The sequence below is a fragment of the Opisthocomus hoazin genome, chromosome 2, assembly GCF_030867145.1.
Source record: "Opisthocomus hoazin isolate bOpiHoa1 chromosome 2, bOpiHoa1.hap1, whole genome shotgun sequence".
NCBI lineage: Eukaryota > Metazoa > Chordata > Aves > Opisthocomiformes > Opisthocomidae > Opisthocomus > Opisthocomus hoazin.
The window spans coordinates 128,696,557-128,714,678 of NC_134415.1; the positions used below are offsets into that span (position 1 = coordinate 128,696,557).

Below are 18,122 nucleotides of genomic sequence, written 5' to 3' on the forward strand. Positions count from 1 at the left end.
CTTAAATTAAAATCTGGGCTCCCCAGTTCAAGAAAGATGAGGAGCTACTGGAGAGAGTCCAGCAGAGGGTTACGAGGATGATGAGGGAACTGGAGCATCTCTCCTATGAGGAAAGGCTGAGGGAGCTGGGTGTTACGAGGAGACCTTAGAAATGCCTCTAAATATCTCCAGGGTGGGCGTCAGGAGGACGGGGCCAGACTCTGTTCAGTGGTGCCCAGCGACAGGACATGGGGCAACGGGCACAAACTGAAGCCTGGGAAGTTCCAGCTGAACATGAGGAAGAACTTCTTCACTCTGAGGGTGCCGGAGCACTGGAACAGGCTGCCAAGGGAGGTTGTGGAGTCTCCTTCTCTGGAGATATTCAAGACCCGCCTGGACAAGGTCCTGTGCAGCCTGCTCTGGGTGACCCTGCTTCAGCAGGGGGGTTGGACTGGATGACCCACAGAGGTCCCTGCCAACCCCTGCCATGCTGGGATTCTTCCTTGGGGTCTGGCATGCAAGGCTTTACTGTGATGCCCCGAGCGCATTTCATCTGAGCTGAGGGCTTCTAACTTGTGGCATGGTGGGGAATTACCAATGTAAAAGAAATGACGGCTGATTAAAAAAAAATAAAAAAAGAATTATCATACATGTTTTTCTCAAAGAAAACTTTAATTTCAACAAGACAGGAAGCTGCACAAAGAGAGCTACCGTGAGTTTCTTTTGAACAACAGCTTAAAACTATCTACACCGGTACTTGTGGAGTGGGGGGGTCTTCCCTCCGAGGAAGTCTGGCTCAGGGGCTTGGCCTTGCAAAGGCCACCGCACTGCGCCTGGTAGCCTGAGCTCTGTCCTCCCCTTCACAAAGGCAAAGCAGCACTTGGGGGTGGATGGGGACCACGAAAACAAGAATCTACCCCAGGAAAACAGGACTCGCTTTTGAAGCATTACTCCTCCTTGGAGCAAGTCCAGCCTGATGCGTTTCAAAACAGTGGAAGCCTCTTCCAGTTTGCCTCAGTCCAGCCCAAAGCATCATCCCGACCTGGAGCCCAGCGGGCCAGGGAAACCTGCCCCAGACCCCCCCCCAGTGGCTCCAGCCTCCCCCTCCCCAGCCCACCTCCTCCATATGTAACATTTCAAAGGGCTCGTTTCGAGCCTAGCAGCTTCCTTCAGCGCAACAGCAGAAAGGTGGAGGTTGGCACTGCCCGTTTCCAGGCTGCGGGATGCCAACCAGCCTGGGCTGAGGGACAGAAGGTGGCCAGAGCTTTGTCCCTGGGTGAGGAAGCGTATTCTGCTCCCAGCCAAGACAACGTCCTTCCGGCGCGGAGCAGGCACCAGGGGTGATGGGAAGAGGCTGCCTAAGAAAGGGAGGCAAAACCCAGAAGGTTTTGCTCAGCTCTGAGCTGGAAAGGTGTCTCAAACCTCAAGCAAGAAAAGAGGCAACTGGAGTTGCGATTTAAAAACTATCCTAACAAAAAAAAAAAAAAACAAAAACCAAAACCAACTCAGGTAAACCATCCAACAGGAAAAGGAGGGGGGAAAAAGAAAATAAAAATATTCAACCCCAAACGGTAAGACTCCGACTAGTGTTTGTGACCATCCAAGCAGACAGCAAGGGCGGTGAGGAGCGGAGTCCGGCAACACCGCACCGTCGCCCCGGGGCTGCAGCCCACCGACGTCCCGTCCTCGTCACCGTCCCAGGCCCCGTGGCACCCCGGTGCCCGGCCATCCCCACCGGCAGAGGACGAGGGGCCTCCTGCCTCCGCTGCCCATCCGCCGTGACCATCTCTCCCCCCGCCCGCCCGCTGCCCGTCAGTTCTCGCCCCCCTGGACGTACTCCTCGGTGGCTTTGGAGATGGTGCTCAGGTATTGCCAGCTCAGGGCGGCCAGGAGCATGGCGCACGACAGGTAGATGGGGGAGTAGTGGTGGCGTGAGGCCATGGGGCCGCCGGGCAAGCTCATGGCGCGGATGGAGGCGACGACCTGCTGCGTCTTGTTGGATGATGGGTCTGTGCTTGGGATCTTCTGGTAGATCTGGGGAAGGAGGGAGGAGTTATCACAGAATCACACAGAATCACAGAATGGTAGTGGTTGGAAGGGACCTCTGTGGGTCATCCAGTCCAACCCCCTGTCAAAGCAGGGTCACCCAGAGCAGGCTGCACAGGACCTTGTCCAGGCGGGTCTTGAATATCTCCAGAGAAGGAGACTCCACAACCTCCCTGGGCAGCCTGTTCCAGGGCTCCGTCACCCTCAGAGGAAAGAAGTTCTTCCTCATGTTCATCTGCAACTTCCCAGGCTTCAGTTTGTGCCCATTGCCCCTTGTCCTGTCGCTGGGCACCACTGAAAAGAGTTTGACCCCGTCCTCCTGACACCCACCCTTCAGATATTTATAAGCGTTTATTAGGTCCCCTCTCAGCCTTCTCTTCTCCAGGCTGAACAAGCCCAGCTCCCTCAGGCTTTCCTCGTAGGAGAGATGCTCCAGTCCCCTCCTCATCCTCATAGCCCTCCACTGGACTGTGTCCAGTAGCTCCTCGTCTTTCTTGAACTGGGGAGCCCAGAACTGGACACAGTACTCCAGATGGGGCCTCACCAGGGCAGAGTAGAGGGGAAGGAGAACCTCCCTCGCCCTGCTGCCCACACTCCTCTTAATGCATCACAGGATCCCATTGGCCTTCTTGGCAGCCAGGGCACACTGCTGGCTCATGGTCAACCTGTCATCCACCAGGACACCCAGGTCCCTCTCCACAGAGCTGCTCTCCAGCAGGTCCGCCCCAAGCCTGTACTGGTGCATGGGGTTGTTCCTCCCCAGGTGCAGGACCCTGCACTTGCCCTTGTTGAACCTCATCAGGTTCCTCTCTGCTCAACTTTCCAGCCTGTCCAGGTCTCACTGAATGGCAGCACAGCCTTCCGGTGTGTCTACCACTCCTCCCAGTTTGGTGTCATCAGCAAACTTGCTGAGGGTACATTCTAACTCTCCATCCATCTATGGTTCCTACCCAAGGTTGAGGAGACAAACGGGACACCTACACAGAAGAGGAAGCCTTAAGGGTCACTGTGTCCTCAAGAGCAACCTCAGTGGTGGACTGCCGTGGAGCAACGACCAGCTGCAAGGGATGCCTGGATGGCGCCAGGGCCCATTTCCCTTGAGATGTGCACTAAGGCAAGCAGCCTCTTGAGGGCACCCCACGACGGGAGATGGGCCTCACGACCTCAGACACAAGCAGTGTTGATGGGACCAGTGGTCCTCACCCAGCGATCCTCGCTCACGGCCGGTGCAGCCCACCCAAACCAGTGAGGACACCCCAGCGTGACCAGCAGCCACTGCTGTGACTGCCAGCAGACGGCCACATCCATCAGATAACCCCATGGTCTTCGGCATCTTCTTTTCATGGTCTGCAAACCCAACGGTCTTTGAGATACTTGTCTGCACAATCCTTAGGGAGACGTGCAGAAGCAGGGACCCTGGGCTAAGGCCAGCAAAACCTTATCTCTGGAGATATTCAAGACCCGCCTGGACAAGGTCCTGTGCAGCCTGCTGTAGGTGACCCTGCTTCGGCAGGAGGGTTGGACTAGATGACCCACAGAGGTCCCTTCCAACCCCTACTATTCTGTGATTCTGTGATTCTGTGATTCTGTCACCATCCCTTGCCACGTGGTTGGCCAGCCTGCGAAGGGAGCTCTAATAACCCATGGTTTGAAGTCTCCCTGATGCAGAAGTAACATCTTTTTACTGAACAGCTCATGCTGGATTTGGTTTTGTCTTCCCCGCTCCCGCCCATGAATCCATCCACCAGCTGCTACTTTACGTGAACTTTTAGCCTCCAGTCCAGGGTCCCACTGCTTTAACAACATGCAAAGAGCTGCTCTCACTGACTGTTGGCCACGGAGCACAAGGAAACAACCACCACATCATGCTGCCAGCTACAGACACAGACACAGAGACAAGAAGACTGCTCACTGGGGCAGCCCATGGGGAGATGATGTGCCCTGGTAAGCAGAAAATTGTTGTGGGAAAAATCCTCTGTGCCTGCTCAGCCCAAGGGAAGTCCTGCGCGGTGACAGCTGACTCCTCTGGTTCTCCACCAGAAGGACGGCAGGAGCTCGGTCTCTGCCTCTCAACACAGGCACAGACCAAGGGTACGTTGAAGGAAACACATCGAGCACCCAGTCTGGTCCAAGACAAAACCACGTCAGGGTCACCGTGTCCTGCCACCACTGAACTGGCCAAGAGACGTAAGGAAAGGATTAACAGATCCATGTGTCTTCCCAACTCCACACTGGGAACGAGGACGGGAACAGCCAGAAATTACTCAAAGCAAGCTGTTCAACCTACCTCTTCCACGTACTGGTACATGATGGCTTTGACAGCTTGTATGTTCGTGGCATCCATCATTAGTGTGACGGCTTGTCCCTTCCGGATCTTCACGACGCCCCTGAACACCTGCTTGTTGTTATAGCAGGCAGCCAATGTGGCAATAGCCATCACCTGAGGAGAAACACCAAGAGCCCTTACCTCACTGCGAGGAGCTTGCCAAGGGAGGAACCTTGGCCCTAGAGAAATCAATGGCAAGACACTCCAGAGTGAAGCCACACTCTCATGGACAGCAGAAATGATGAGTACCAGGAAAGAAGGAAGAGATGGAGAATAAACAGGCTAATACGGACATGACACACAGCCCCCTCACACTTCCAGTTTCTCATCAGCTGGGCTGCAGATGATGAAGAACCACTTGAAAGCGTAACTCACCTGGGGGATAGCGCAGAAGTTGAAGACACTTTGGTTTTTCAGGCGGGATAAGTATGTGAGGACATCAGGGACATGGTGGAGGGCATTGGTGATGAGCTCATTCAGACACTGGACAGCCATCTCGATGTTCTCTGGTTTGGCAAGATCCGAGAGCTTCTTTGCGTATCTGCTCCAAACCTAAACATCAAGATAAGGACTCACCAAGTTGGAGGGTACATTCATGCTGTAAGCGAGACATCAGCAATGGTCTGAGGTCTGGGAGAGCAACAAGAACCACCAGAGACCCACGAAAGCCTTGAAGGATTGGAGCTTACTAAGCTAAAGGAAAGAAGGAAGGGCAGGCTGCAGGGACGTGACAATGGCCTTTGCACATACAAAGGGATTGCAAAGAAGAAGGATGCGACACATCTCCACATCTTCTCTAGGCAGGGCAAGGAAAAGATGCCTCACACATCAGGCTGACATCAAATAATGCTCTACAAAACAGGAGAGCCACATGGAAAGGGGAAAAATTCTTGGAGGGCCTCGAGAAGAGCGGAGAAGCATCTGTTGGGCACAGGCAGAGCTGACTGTGCCTTTGGGAACAGACTAGGTACCCTCTCGAGATCTCACCCAGTCTTCTTGTCCCTCATTCCTAGAGCCAACGTAACATAGAGGGGAAGAAGCTGCCCAACAAGTCCTTGGCAGCGTGGGGAGGCATCACCTCGTCCCCACATCTGCACCCAGACAGCTGTAGAGAGATGTGGGACTTCTCAGCCAGCTGTCATGAGAAGAACTGTTATTATCAAGATGTACAACCGACAGTGGCCATCTTGCGCAGCACAGCTTTACTGCAGGGCCTTAATAAAATTAAAGCAGACTGTCCAGTCTCTCCTGTTAGCTTTGATTTAAAGGGACATGAGAGATGCTATGGTTTCAGCTGTGCACCCTGTAATGCATTCCTGAGACCGGTGTCCCAGGTGGCTCCATCCATTACAGGTCTCGGACAGAAGTGTGAGAGGCTGTCCATGGACACCAACAAATGGTGGGAAAAATCCTGGCTTTGGGGATTTCAAAGGAAATTCCAGCAGGAACTCCTCTAAGGAGAGGACGCGACTCACTGTATCAGAGCAGCAATGACATTTACCCTCAGTCTTAGCGCATCTGCCGAAGAGGCACAGCAGAAATGCTCGCCCCAAGGCGGTGTTCGCCCTCACCTCTCTGGGCCAGAACTCCCTTCCCTCCAGCTGGTCCTCCAGGTAGTCACGGATGATGTTGGTTTTCTGCAGGAAGAGGCCCATGGAGTTGGCCAGCTCCGTGTCCTGCCCGACGACAGGATCTTCTAGCTCTGATGCAGAGAAGAGACGGGAAAGGCCGATCCCCACCAGCCCAGCAACGTAGTGACAATACTGCGAGGCACGAGAGCGGAGGGGGCAGAAAAAACACGAGATAAAAGGAACAGTTACAGAGAGCTGCCTATTTGCCACGGTGAGTTTTACAAAAGTGATGCTCAGAAGCAATGGACAGTACATTTTCTGCAAGCTCTCGTCTCCCTGGGACGTCTCAGCTTCCCCATGCCCAGCAAACACCACACCAAGGATGTCCCACCAAGGTGTTGCTCTGCCTCCGGCAGCCGAAAGAACCACCCACAGGGGAACAGCCGATGTGATGGGTCACGTCACCCAAAACACGTGCTGGCAGGCAACACCAACAATCCACGCCATCCTCCCGCTACCCACAGGAGTCTCTCAAAGCCGTCCCAAGCCCACACAGCCTGGTTCGTCCCGCTGAACCTTCCTTCCACGGGGATGCTCTGTCTCCTCTTTCCACGGAGACAAGGTGGACCCTACTCATGTTCAGTCCACTCCTCTGGCCAGGCTGACTTACCTTATCCCACTCGTGCTGCGAGTCCACCTTCTTCTCCAAGAACTCCGCCATCCCGACGCCCATCTTGTGGCAAATATCTGAAATCACGTCCTGGTAGACCTTTGACAGGTTCCTGAACTCCATGGAGATCTGCAGCACAAACCACCACCAGTCAAAAAGCAAGACTGCATCAGGAAAAAAACAGTAGAGCTCAACATTTATTAAGAAATCAGAAAAAGACTGTTTACCAGGCTGTTATCCCTCTCTGGCTGGAGATCTAGGACAACTCCCACAACCAGAGTTGTTTCAAGGCCCCTGAAGCACAGGCTCAGTCTGTTCTCAGTCTGAACGGAACCGTCCCTGGCAGCAGATCAGACACAGCAATATCTTTGGGAAGGCTCTGTGGCCTTGGGCTGGTATCATCTGGGAGTTGCAGGACAAAACTAGCTACACTTGGTGTACAGAGTCGGGGGGTTTTTTGCAATTTGTGAGAGCACCCCATCACACCAACCATGGGAAAAGGCAGGGGAGGATTCTGGTGCTCTGTTCTCCTGAGCCCTGTCCAGCTCTGGCTCCACAGGGCACATGCTGCACAACTGGAAAGGCATCAAGCAACGGAGCAAGCACAAAATCCTCCTTCTGCATCTCCAGTAACACAATTTGGTGACTCCGTCGCTCTCACACTGAAAAGAAGTGCATCCTTCCCTCCCCAAAACTGTGGAGCATCGTGTCTTATTGTGCTGAGCGCTCTTCTCCATCAGTGGGTAACGACAGCCAGCCCAGGGTGGGTGTCTGGTAGGGACAGTGGTCTGAAGGACTGCAGCCTGGACACAAACACCACCACAGACCCTCCTCGCCCTGTGTCTCAGCCCATCTGTAAAACAAGCGTATCGCCTCTGCTTCTGTCTCAGCAGCTTGGATCCACTACACAGAGAAGCACGACCTGCGGGTACACCTCTACCACATATTACTAAAATCGTACCCCACTATGAACTCAGATCATCACAGTAACATGTACGCACCAAGGGAGAACAACAAAGTGCCACAAACACCTTCTCAAAAGCTTCTTTAAAGCACCAAGCCATTGGCATGCCTACCATATCTCTACCACTATGCATCAAGAATCCCCTGACACAGCCACAGGGCACAGCCACTGTTCTCACAAGGCTGAGCATCAAAATTTACAATACACCTCAGTTTTCCAAACAATTATCCCATTTCCACTCCTAGGGAAAGCCCAATAAGGGTAGAATAAATTTAAGTTTAAATTTAAAATAGTAGAAGGCTGAACAAACCAGAAGTTCCTCAGAAAATTGAATGCTCCTCACTACAACTATTATACTTTTTTTTTAAACAGAGTTTAAAAAAACCATGAAAAAATAACCCAGCTATTCTTGATCAATGTAAGCAACAGTAAAGCTGCAGCATCCTCCAAGGGCCGGTCCTTGTGCCCTCACCCACAGCAGACGCCTGCGTCCCCATTCAGCAGAGCCCAGCCTTGCCTTCCAGCCACAACATCTCCTTCTGCTGTCAGCTTGATGGATCTGGGATGACTGGCCAGCAATGCCACATCTTAGCATGGCAAAGCTCCATCATCCCATTGCTCCTGCTGGGGCTGGAACCTGGCAGGAGCCCAGGACAAGCACCGCGGCCTCAGCTCTGCCGCCTCCCATCCTGAGCACCTACAGCACAGGGTCAAGGCCCTACAGCTACACCTGCACCCATAACTTAAATATCCAGCATGGGCTCCATCACCTGCACAGCCACCTCATCAGCATGGCCCTCGACGTGCTCCTGACCCCGAGCGATCCCCAGGCAGAGCGTGGGCCAGAAACAGCTTCTTAAGGACCAGTCTGGAATGCAACCACGCTGTTCTGAATGGTGAGAGAGTTTTAACAGCTTGGACATAGACAAGACTAAGGGAGGGTAGATTTAGACTGGAGATGAGGAAGACATTTTTTACCATGAGGGTGCTGAAACCCTGGCCCAGGTTGCCCAGAGAGGTGGGAGATGCTCCATTCCTGGAAGCATTCAAGGCCAGGTTGGACGGGGCTCTGAGCAACCTGGGCTGGTTGAAGATGTCCCTGCTCACTGCAGGGGGCTTGGGGCTCGATGACATCTGAAGGTCCCTTCCAACCCAAAGCATTCTGTGATTCTAAGACTTTCCCAACGGGCCTCCAGGTGAGATAACAGGCTCCAGTAGTGCTTGAGCTTGCTAGAAGAGATGCAGATGCTCTGTGGCCTCCTTTTAGCAGGATCCTTAGAGCAGGAAGGCTTTGGGCAAGATTGTTCCTAACAGCGAGGGTGCTTTTTATCTTCTGTGCATGTCAAAGATCTGCAGACAGACTCCTGCAGCTCTAGAGCAGATCCTGCAGGACTACTGCAGGTGCAGGTCCACCCACAAGCCGGACAAGCTTTCCTCCTCTCTCCATCTGTTCGGGGTCACAGGACACCCAACCCACGCCATGCACAGCCTTAAGCAACAAATCCACATCGCTCTCCACAAGGAGAAAGCCGTTTACTCTTCCAACCTGGGTAGCAAACAGTCACTTTTTAGAGCTGGCACTTTCCCATAGCCAGGCTATCTCCAGCTCACGCAGAGAGTTGCCCAACGTTTGGGTTTCTCACTCCAGCCCCACTGGAAGAGCTACATCGCTTGCAGAAGAGCTATGGGCTTGCCAAGAACAGAGTGAGCTCAGGTGTAACGCGGAGAGCCAGCCGTGCACACAAAGGTGACACAAGGCAGCTGAAGCAAAGAGGTGGACATCTTACCGTTGGGAAGTCCTCCAGCACCTGCCGGTCCTTCTCCTTGCTCTCCATGTATTTCCACTCTGGTTGATAGAGGTAGGAGTGAAACTCGTGCAGCATCGGGACCTTTACATCCAAGCTGATGGTCATGTCATCCTCTATAGTGTCCAGGGCACGGAGAACTAGGTAGAATATACAGACGGCATGTCTGGGGGGGAAGAAAAAACAACCATCCCTTACTTGGGATTGCCTATTATCATAAAATCGTAGGTTGGAAAAGACCTCTAAGCTCATCAGGTCCAACCCTCCACCCAACACCACCATGCCTACTAAACCATATCCCGAAGTGCCACACCTACAGGTTTTTTAACCACCTCCAAAGATGGTGACTCAACCACCTCCCTGGGCAGCCCGTTCCAATGTCTGCCCTCTCTTCCAGTAAAGAAATTTTTCCTAACATCCAATCTAACCCTCCCCTGATGCAACTTGAGGCCATTGCCTCTCGTGCTATCGCTGGTTACCTGGGAGAAGAGACCAACACCTGCCTCACTACAGCCACCTTTCAGGTGGTTGTAGAGAGCGATAAGGTCCCCCCTCAGCCTCCTCTTCTCCAGACTATTAGGCAGGACAAACAGCTTAGATTAAACACACAGCCTTTGGCAGAAGGGCTTCCAGCTCAGCACGACAAGCACGGGCACCACCAGGTAACTGATGACTTTGGAAGAGCATCATACGGTACAGGCGCTTCCAACCCAATTCACTTCCACGTTTCAAGCGATGCGGTACGTCAGCCACCAAGCACAACCGCAGGCGGTGATGTGAAAGCCTTCCCGGCCCCCGCCGCTGTTTCCCAGTGTCTCCAACAGCTTGGAAGCTGGCTTTGGTCAAGGGATGCCCACGTCCAGTCTCTCCTCCATCAAATCACAGAACGGTTTGGGTTGGAAGTGATGTTTAAAGGCCATTTAGTCCAACCCCCCCTGCCATGAGCAGGGACATCTTCAACCAGACTCAGTGCGTCAGCTTCCCCAGCTCTCACATGGGGACAGCCGCTGTCCCCTGCAGCGCAGGAACGTGAAATAACCCCGTGAGAAGCGTGCTGCTCAGATCCCAGGGTCACAGGAGCTGGTTACCGATGGAAAGACCAAGAGCAGCGCTTCCCCCCATCTTGAACCTCTGCTCCAAGCAACAGAGGTGCCTCTGCACAAACTGCCCATGGGCTGACCGCTGTGAAAGCTGCGGCACGCCTGAGCTGGGCTAGGAAACCCAGCTTTGTTCCCTTCATGCAGAGAGCTACGGCATGGCTTTTGGCTTTCTAAGACATGTATTGGGGAAGGGGTGGGCCGGTAAGGTCTCCCTGGGCACAGCAGGGCACTGCTAGATCCAACCCTGCAAGCAAGATCCAACCCTGCAAGCAAGATCCAACCCTGCAAGCAAGGTCAGCGCTCGGCAGGACCCAGAGGAGAGAGCCTGAGGTCCGCTTATTGGGGAAAAAACAAATGCAAAATAAGGAAGGGGAAAAATAAGCACGTGTACTGTTCCCATCACTTCCCCTTCTGTGCACCCAGCACCCTTTTGTCCTGTTTGGGGGGGGGAATTAGGGGGTTCCTTACTGTGGAACAGAATCTCAGCATGGCAGGGGTTGGAAGGGACCTCTGTGGGTCATCCAGCCCAACCCCCTGCCAAAGCAGGGTCACCCAGAGCAGGGGGCACAGGACCGCGTCCAGGCGGGTCTTGAATATCTCCAGAGAAGGAGACTCCACAGCCCCTCTGGGCAGCCTGGGCCAGGGCTCTGTCACCCTCAGAGGGAAGAAGTTCTTCCTCATGTTCATCTGGAACTTCCCAGGCTTCAGTTTGTGCCCGTTGCCCCTTGTCCTGTCGCTGGGCACCACTGAAAAGAGCTTGGCCCCATCCTCCTGACACCCACCTTTGAAATATTTATAAGCATTTATTAGGTCCCCTCTCAGCCTTCTCTTCTCCAGGCTGAACAAGCCCAGCTCCCTCAGCCTCTCCTCGTAGGAGAGATGCTCCAGTCCCCTCATCATCCTCGTAGCCCTAAACAGGAACAGTAGGACTGGCAGATAGAGCCAAAAACATCCTTTATTTTTTATCTCCATGCACGAGACGCTGGAGCCAGCCCACACGTCCCAGCACCCCAGGAGAAAGGTGCTGGAGGGCCGCTTCCCCTCCAGTCCCATTGCCCTCGCCTACAGTTCTGCAGCTGAAGCAAAACAAAACAAAACAAAAAATGATGGCAAGAAATACCGGCTCCAACTCCAGGATTTACAGAAAATAATCGCCCAGCTCTAAATGAGCACAGTGATACTTCAAGGAGACGATGCATTTATTAATTGTTTGACAAATGGAAACTAGCTTGGACTGCTTAAACGCTAATTACTGGGCGAAAGTGCTGCTCTCCTGGGACGACAACGTGCAAGCGGTGATTAAGCAGCCAGGGAAAGCTGAGTGGCTCTTTGAGCCAATGCTGTGAAATTCGGCATTTTTCTCCTCAGCTGAAGGGTATTTCATCGCTCCATCAGACCAGGCATCCCAGTGCTCTGGGCAGCTCTCTCGTGCCCTCCCGTTCCTTTGCACGGCTGAGTTACTCCATTTCAACCGGGCTGCAAAGGCTCATCCGATCCGATGCGACCGCCCAGGATGCCCTACCCCCCCCTTCAGCAGCAACTTCCACCAGCAGCAACCAGGGAAGGCTGACAGAGCCTGCAATGCCATCCCAGAAGCACCTCTCACGTCCACGCTGTGCCAAGCGAAGAGCTAGCAGTAACTCCAGAGCTCAGCCCAGTTGAAACACTTATTTCACTTCTTTATTCCGCACCCAAACCTTAACCCCTTCCATCACACACCAAATTTAGCTCTGTGGCGATTTGGGCAAATCAAGGGAAGACATTTTTTACTCTGAGGGTGGTGAAACCCTGGCGCAGGTTGCCCAGCGAGGTGGGAGATGCCCCATCCCTGAGAACATTCAAGGTCAGGTTGGACCAGTGACAGGACAAGGGGCAATGGGCACAAACTGAAGCCTGGGAAGTTCCCTCTGAGCATGAGGAAGAACTTCTTCCCTCTGAGGGTGACGGAGCCCTGGCCCAGGCTGCCCAGAGGGGCTGTGGAGTCTCCTTCTCTGGAGATATTCAAGACCCGCCTGGACAAGGTCCTGTGCAGCCTGCTGTAGGTGACCCTGCTTCGGCAGGGGGGTTGGACTAGATGACCCACAGAGGTCCCTTCCAACCCCTACTATTCTGTGATTCTGTGATTCTGTGATTCTGTGATTCTGTGGACGGGGTTGTGAGCAAGCCCGTCTGGTTGGAGATGTCCCTGCCATGGCAGGGGGTTGGACTAGCTGGCCTTTGCAGGTCCCTTCCCACCCAAACTATTCTATGAAATATGAGATCGCAAAAACAACTGCGCCGGCAGCTCCCTGTTTCTCTGCAGGGTTCCCAGGCAGCATGGTCCCACCTGGGCTCCAGCCTGAGATCCCTGGGGATGACATGGGCCAACCGAAGCCACCGAGCCTTCACCAGAAACCACGCATGACAGTGCTGGGAAGAGGACGCTCCGGCATCACCTCCCCTTCGCACAGCTGCAGTGCCTACTTCCAAAGAGCAAGCCCAGTTTCATCTTGGGGCTCAAGCTCCAGCCCTGTCCTAGGCGCAGCCCAGGTGAGGAGGTCTCTTTTCTCCTTGCCACCACATTCACCCTCTTCCAGTACAAGGCTGGTCCTCTCCACAAAGCAGCTGAACCTGAAGAAATTGATCCCGAAGGGTGCCGGGAGAGCATCCCTCTCCTCTCCACCACCAGGAAAGGAGCTATGATCTTGGCTCATAACTCCTCTCCACCACCAGAAGCTATGAAGTTGGCTCAGCTGCCAATGAAGCTGCAGTTTTGAGTCTCCCAGCTTCCAAGAAAACGCCCTAACCATGGAGCAACGGGCTGGACAGGGCCCTGGCCAGCAAAACACATGGTTTATGGGGCCAAAAAAAAAAGAAAAAATAGGAAGAAAGCAAAAGCAACCATTTTAGCTCAATTCCCTGCGCTCTAGCCTGGGGAGCATCGCTCCAAGCACTCATCCAGAAGCTCTCCATTTTCCAGCAGTCCTTAGGAGATGTACAGAGACTCTCCCAGGAGCAGGGATGTGAACCAGGGAACAAGAGCTTCACGCTTCCCCAAGCCTCCACACCAGGAGATTTCACTCCCAAGAGGTTGCAGACAGGGTTGCAGCAGGGGAGGGAACCGGGCTGCAGGGTAGGACAACGCGCTGGGGAGCAGACCTCGGGCAGCGCTGCGTTTCTCAGCACGAGGTGGTGGTTTGAACGCTGGAATCCTACCCCACCAGCTCCTCCAACCAGCAAGCACAGAGGCAAACACGAAGCAGTGTGTAACCACAGGGGTCCAGTTTAACCCCCGCTGCAACATCAGTGGAAGCACTTCTTTTGACATGACCCCCTCTACTCTGCCCTAGTGAGGTCCCATCTGCAGTACTGTGTCCAACGCTGGGCTCCTCAGTTCAAGAAAGATGAGGAGCTACTGGAGAGAGTCCAGCGGAGGGCTACGAGGATGAGGAGGGGACTGGAGCATCTCTCCTACGAGGAGAGGCTGAGGGAGCTGGGCTTGTTCAGCCTGAAGAAGAGAAGGCTGAGAGGGGACCTTACAAATGCTTATAAATATCTGCAGGGTGGGTGTCAGGAGGACGGGGCCAGACTCTTTCCAGTGGTGCCCAGTGACAGGACAATGGGCAACGGGCACAAACTGAAGCCTGGGAAGTTCCAGCTGAACATGAGGAAGAACTTCTTCCCTCTGAGGGTGACGGAGCCCTGGCCCAGGCTGCCCAGAGGGGCTGTGGAATCTCCTTCTCTGGAGATATTCAAGATCTGCCTGGACAAGGTCCTGTGCAGCCTGCTCTGGGTGACCCTGCTTGGGCAGGGGGGTTGGGTTGGGTGACCCACAGAGGTCCCTTCCAACCCCGACCATTCTGTGATTCTGTGACCCAGCAAAATGAATTTCTTCGCTGAGCTCGCTGCTCGGCCTATTCCTACATTCCGCCTGTTTCGCATTTCCCTCTCTTCTCCCCAAACTCTTCAGCAGAGCCACCGGGCTTTGAAAACGAGTTTTTTCTGAGCCACTACAGAGCTGTAATTCGGCAGCAATCCCTGCCCAGCTGGAGGCTGCAAAGATCCAAAGATCCGGCAACCGCATTTTTAGGATGTAAAGATCCAAAGATCCGGCAATGGCATTTTTAGGATGCCAGGCAGCAGTCTGTGCGCCCTGAGGGCAGGGAGCCTTCCCCGTCGGAGCAGCTCGCAAGGATTAAAGAACAGAAAAGACAGACAAGAACGATAACCAAAGGAAAACCAAGGCAAGCACACCCCATGCTAACGCTGCCAACAGGTTTCAAGGTGTTTTATTGATTGGCCTTTTGTTTTTATTCTCTTAATTTCTACATTAGCTCATATACCAAGCATGAAAAAAAAAAGAGTTTAATTCTTGGCTCCACTCCTACCTTTCCACGCAACCGCAGCCAAAACTCTGAATTTCTTTAACTTTCCCGTAAACCAGGCTGCAGACACCAATTCCTAAACGCCGGGGAACAGCGACGGGGCACCGTCCGAAACGCCAACGCAGGGCGCAGACACCCGAGCCGTAACCCAGCGCCTGCTCAGTGCGTCCGGTGCAATTTATGGAAACCACAACCAGACCAACCCAGCTTGGGATTAACTGGGGGAGAGATCTACGTACCGAAATCAGTAATTACAGCAGGAATATAAGGAATTATACAGAATATATATATATATAGGCACGAGGCCGCAGGCCAGCTGAGCTTCGCACGCTCTGTTGCTGTCACCACCCGAAGCGCTCCCGCACGGGGCAGCAAAATTCACGCAGCAAAAACACGAGCGTGCAGCAAGGCCCCTGCGGCGATGGCGCCGGGTTTGGGGCAGCTCCTTCCAAAAGCACCCACCGGGCAGGCTGCAGACCACCCCCCTCCTTGGTCACCCCCCTCATGGCCAGGTCCCTCGGGCCAACCTTGGCCCTGCCAGGACGCATTCCCAGGGTGTCACGAACATGGGCCGAGCCGCAGCACCCGTCCCCTGGGACTGGGAGGGGGGGGGAACCCGTACACCCAGGCAGCTCGGACAGGAGAAACCTCACGTCCAGCGGGACAACGTGGGGGTGGGGGGCTGGACGGAGTGTCCCCTGGCCAGCTCAGCCCAGTACCCCACTGATCGGGGTGGGGGGGGTGTCAGCCCAGTACCCGGTTGATCTGGAGGGAGGGGGGCATCAGCCCAATACCCTGTCAACTGGGGAGGGGAGTCAGCCCAGTACCCCGTCGATCTGGGGTGGGGGGGGGGGAGTCAGCCCAGTACCCCTTGATCTGAGGTGGGGAGGGGGGGTGTCAGCCCAGTACCCCGTCGATCTGGGGGAGGGGACTGAAAGGAGTGTCCCTGGCCAGCCCAGCCCAGTACCCTGTGGGTCTGAGGTGGGGAGGGGGGGTGTCAGCCCAGTATCCCCATGATCTGGGGGTGTCTACGAGCCCAGTACCCCATTGATCTGGAGGGGGGGAAAGGGGGGGTCAGCCCAGTACCCCTTGATCTGGGGGGGAATGGATGGAGTGTCCCCAGCCAGCCCAGCCCAGTACCCCATTGATCTGAGGTGGAGAGGGGGGGAGTCAGCCCAGTACCCCCATGATCTGCGGGAGGAAAGGGGGGGTCAGCCCAGTACCCCGTTGATCTCGGGGGGACTGGATGGAGCGTCCCCCAGCCAGCTCAGCCTAGTGTCCCTTTGGTCTGAGGTGGGAAGGGGGGGTCAACCCAGTACCCCCATGTTCTGAGGCGTGGAAGGGGGGGTCAGCCAAGTACCCCATTGATCCGGGGGGGGGGGTGCCAGCCCAGTACCCCATCGATCTGAGGCGGGGAAGGGGGGGTCAGCCCCAATTATCTGTACCCCGTTGATCTGGGGGGGGGGGTAGTGGCAGCGCTCCCCAGCATCGCACGGACCCCCCGGGCAGGTTCCGGGGGTCCATCCCGCCCCCCCGCCCCGCGCTCACCGCAGCTCTCCGTCCAGGGCCTGGATGACGGCGGCGAAGCTGCGGCTGGTCTGGTTGAGGTAGCGGTAGCAGAGGCGGAGGCCGCGTCCCAGCGAGTCCTGCGGGGAGAGCGGGGCGCGGGGGGGCGGTCGGAGGCGGGGAGCGGCCGGCGGAGGGGCCGGGGGACCCGGGGGGGCTCCGCGCTGCTGCGGCCTCCGCAGCCGCCTCAGAGCCCGGGGGGGACCCCGAGGCGGGGACAGGGCCAGCGTCCGCTTGAAGAGGGACACGGCTTTGGTGCTGGCCGCCATCGGGCCGCCGCGGCGGGGGGGCTACGGCCCGCTCCGCCCCCGCCCCCCCCCTGGCCCGCCCCGTTAACCCGCTCGGCGCCCGGAAAGCAGCGGGGCCGCGGCGATGCGCGCAGGGGACCGGCCCCGAGCAACCACGCGGTGCTTCCACCCCCCTCCTCCTCCTCCCGACCCCCGCACCGCCTCCCCCTCCCCGACCGGCGGAGGTAGCGAAGAGCATCCCCCCCCCCCCCCCGCCACCTCCCCGCACCCCCCGGCCCAGCTCACCGGGTCGACCCGCGGCATGACGGCCCGGTAGCCGCCCATCTTGAAGCGCAGCAGGTTGTAGATGTCCTCGGGGTGGCCCAGCCATTTCTTCAGCAGCTCCATGGGGGACGCACTGCTCCTGCTGCTGCTCCCCCCCCCACCGCCGCCGCTGCCACCCGGTCCCCCTGCCCCTCCCGCCGCTTAACCGGAGCCGGGCGGGACCGCCTCTGCCCCGCCCCCCCGCCAATCAAACTCGCTCGCCGCATGGCTCGGTGGGCCGGCGGAGCGCTCATTGGCCGAAGCGCGCTCGCACCAGGGGAGCGCCGGCCAATGGGAAGGCGGCGGGACTGGTGTGACGGCCGCCGGCCGGCGCTGACTGGGTAGCGGCGCCCGTCGGCGGCGGAGCGGGAAGGCGGCGGCGGGGAGCGGGCGGGACCCGCAGCCCCTCCGAGACCCCCCCCCCCCCGGGCCCCGCAGCCCCTCAGGCAAGGCCGCGGCCGGGCCCTCCCCGCTGCCGCCCACCGCCCCGCGGGATGAGCCCGGCCTGCTGCCACCCGAGACCCGAGCCCTCACCCCGGCTCACCCATCTTCCCCCCCTGCAGACACCCAGCTGCTCTCCTCCTCCTCCTCCTCCTCCAAGGTGCCGGGTTCAGCTGTCAGGGCTCCCTTGTGGGGAGATTCCTTTTGTTTTATTTTAAAACGGTGCTGGAAATACCATGCCGCGTTTCCAGGCCTTGGCTCACCCCCTGCCAGACATCCTCAGGAGCGAGGTGACCCATCGTCCTGGGCACCGTAACCCCATGAATCCCAGCATGGCGGGGGTTGGCAGGGACCACTGTGGGTCACCCAGCCCAACCCCCTGCCGAAGCAGGGTCACCCAGAGCAGGCTGCACAGAACCTTGTCCAGGTGGGTCTTGAATATCTCCAGAGAAGGAGACTCCACAGCCCCTCTGGGCAGCCTGGGCCAGTGCTCCGTCACCTTCAGAGGGAAGAAGTTCTTCCTCATGTTCAGCTGGAACTTCCCAGGCTTCAGTTTGTGCCCGTTTCCCCTTGTCCTGTCGCTGGGCACCACTGAAAAGAGTCTGGCCCCATCCTCCTGACACCCACCCTGCAGATATTTAGAGGCATTTCTAAGGTCCCCTCTCAGCCTTCTCTTATTCAGGCTAAATAAATTAATGGGATTATCCAGCAATGCCATAACCTGCAAGGGCGTCGCAGT

General features: G+C 56.2%; 1 protein-coding gene across 3 annotated transcripts; it reads right to left on the reverse strand.

The window, feature by feature from the left end:
- Nucleotides 1-626: 626 nt before the first annotated feature.
- Nucleotides 627-17,077, reverse strand: FDFT1 (farnesyl-diphosphate farnesyltransferase 1). Of its 3 annotated transcripts, XM_075415024.1 has the most exons (8): nt 16,925-17,077; nt 16,374-16,471; nt 9,344-9,527; nt 6,593-6,721; nt 5,923-6,114; nt 4,727-4,903; nt 4,313-4,465; nt 627-2,013 (listed from the first exon to the last, which is right to left on the reverse strand). In XM_075415024.1, exons 1-8 carry the CDS (start codon nt 17,024-17,026, stop codon nt 1,792-1,794), a joined length of 1,257 nt encoding a protein of 418 aa, XP_075271139.1. In that variant the 5' UTR covers nt 17,027-17,077; the 3' UTR covers nt 627-1,791. The 3 variants fall into 3 exon arrangements, with proteins under 3 accessions (XP_075271139.1, XP_075271138.1, XP_075271140.1); XM_075415023.1 differs by lacking the exon at nt 16,925-17,077 and having other exon boundaries at nt 16,374-16,683; XM_075415025.1 differs by lacking the exon at nt 16,925-17,077 and having other exon boundaries at nt 9,344-9,501; nt 16,374-16,453.
- Nucleotides 17,078-18,122: the final 1,045 nt, after the last annotated feature.

Bases quoted from the DNA above. Each gene is read 5' to 3' on its own strand.
- FDFT1 (XM_075415023.1), bottom strand. From the start codon at position 16,660: ATGGCGGCCAGCACCAAAGCCGTGTCCCTCTTCAAGCGGACGCTGGCC. The intron at 6,115-6,592 runs GTAAGTCAGCCT...CGTGCCTCGCAG, and splicing joins CGCAGCACGAGTGGGATAAG to TATTGTCACTACGTTGCTGG. The intron at 4,904-5,922 runs GTGAGGGCGAAC...CTTGATGTTTAG, and splicing joins GGGAGTTCTGGCCCAGAGAG to GTTTGGAGCAGATACGCAAA.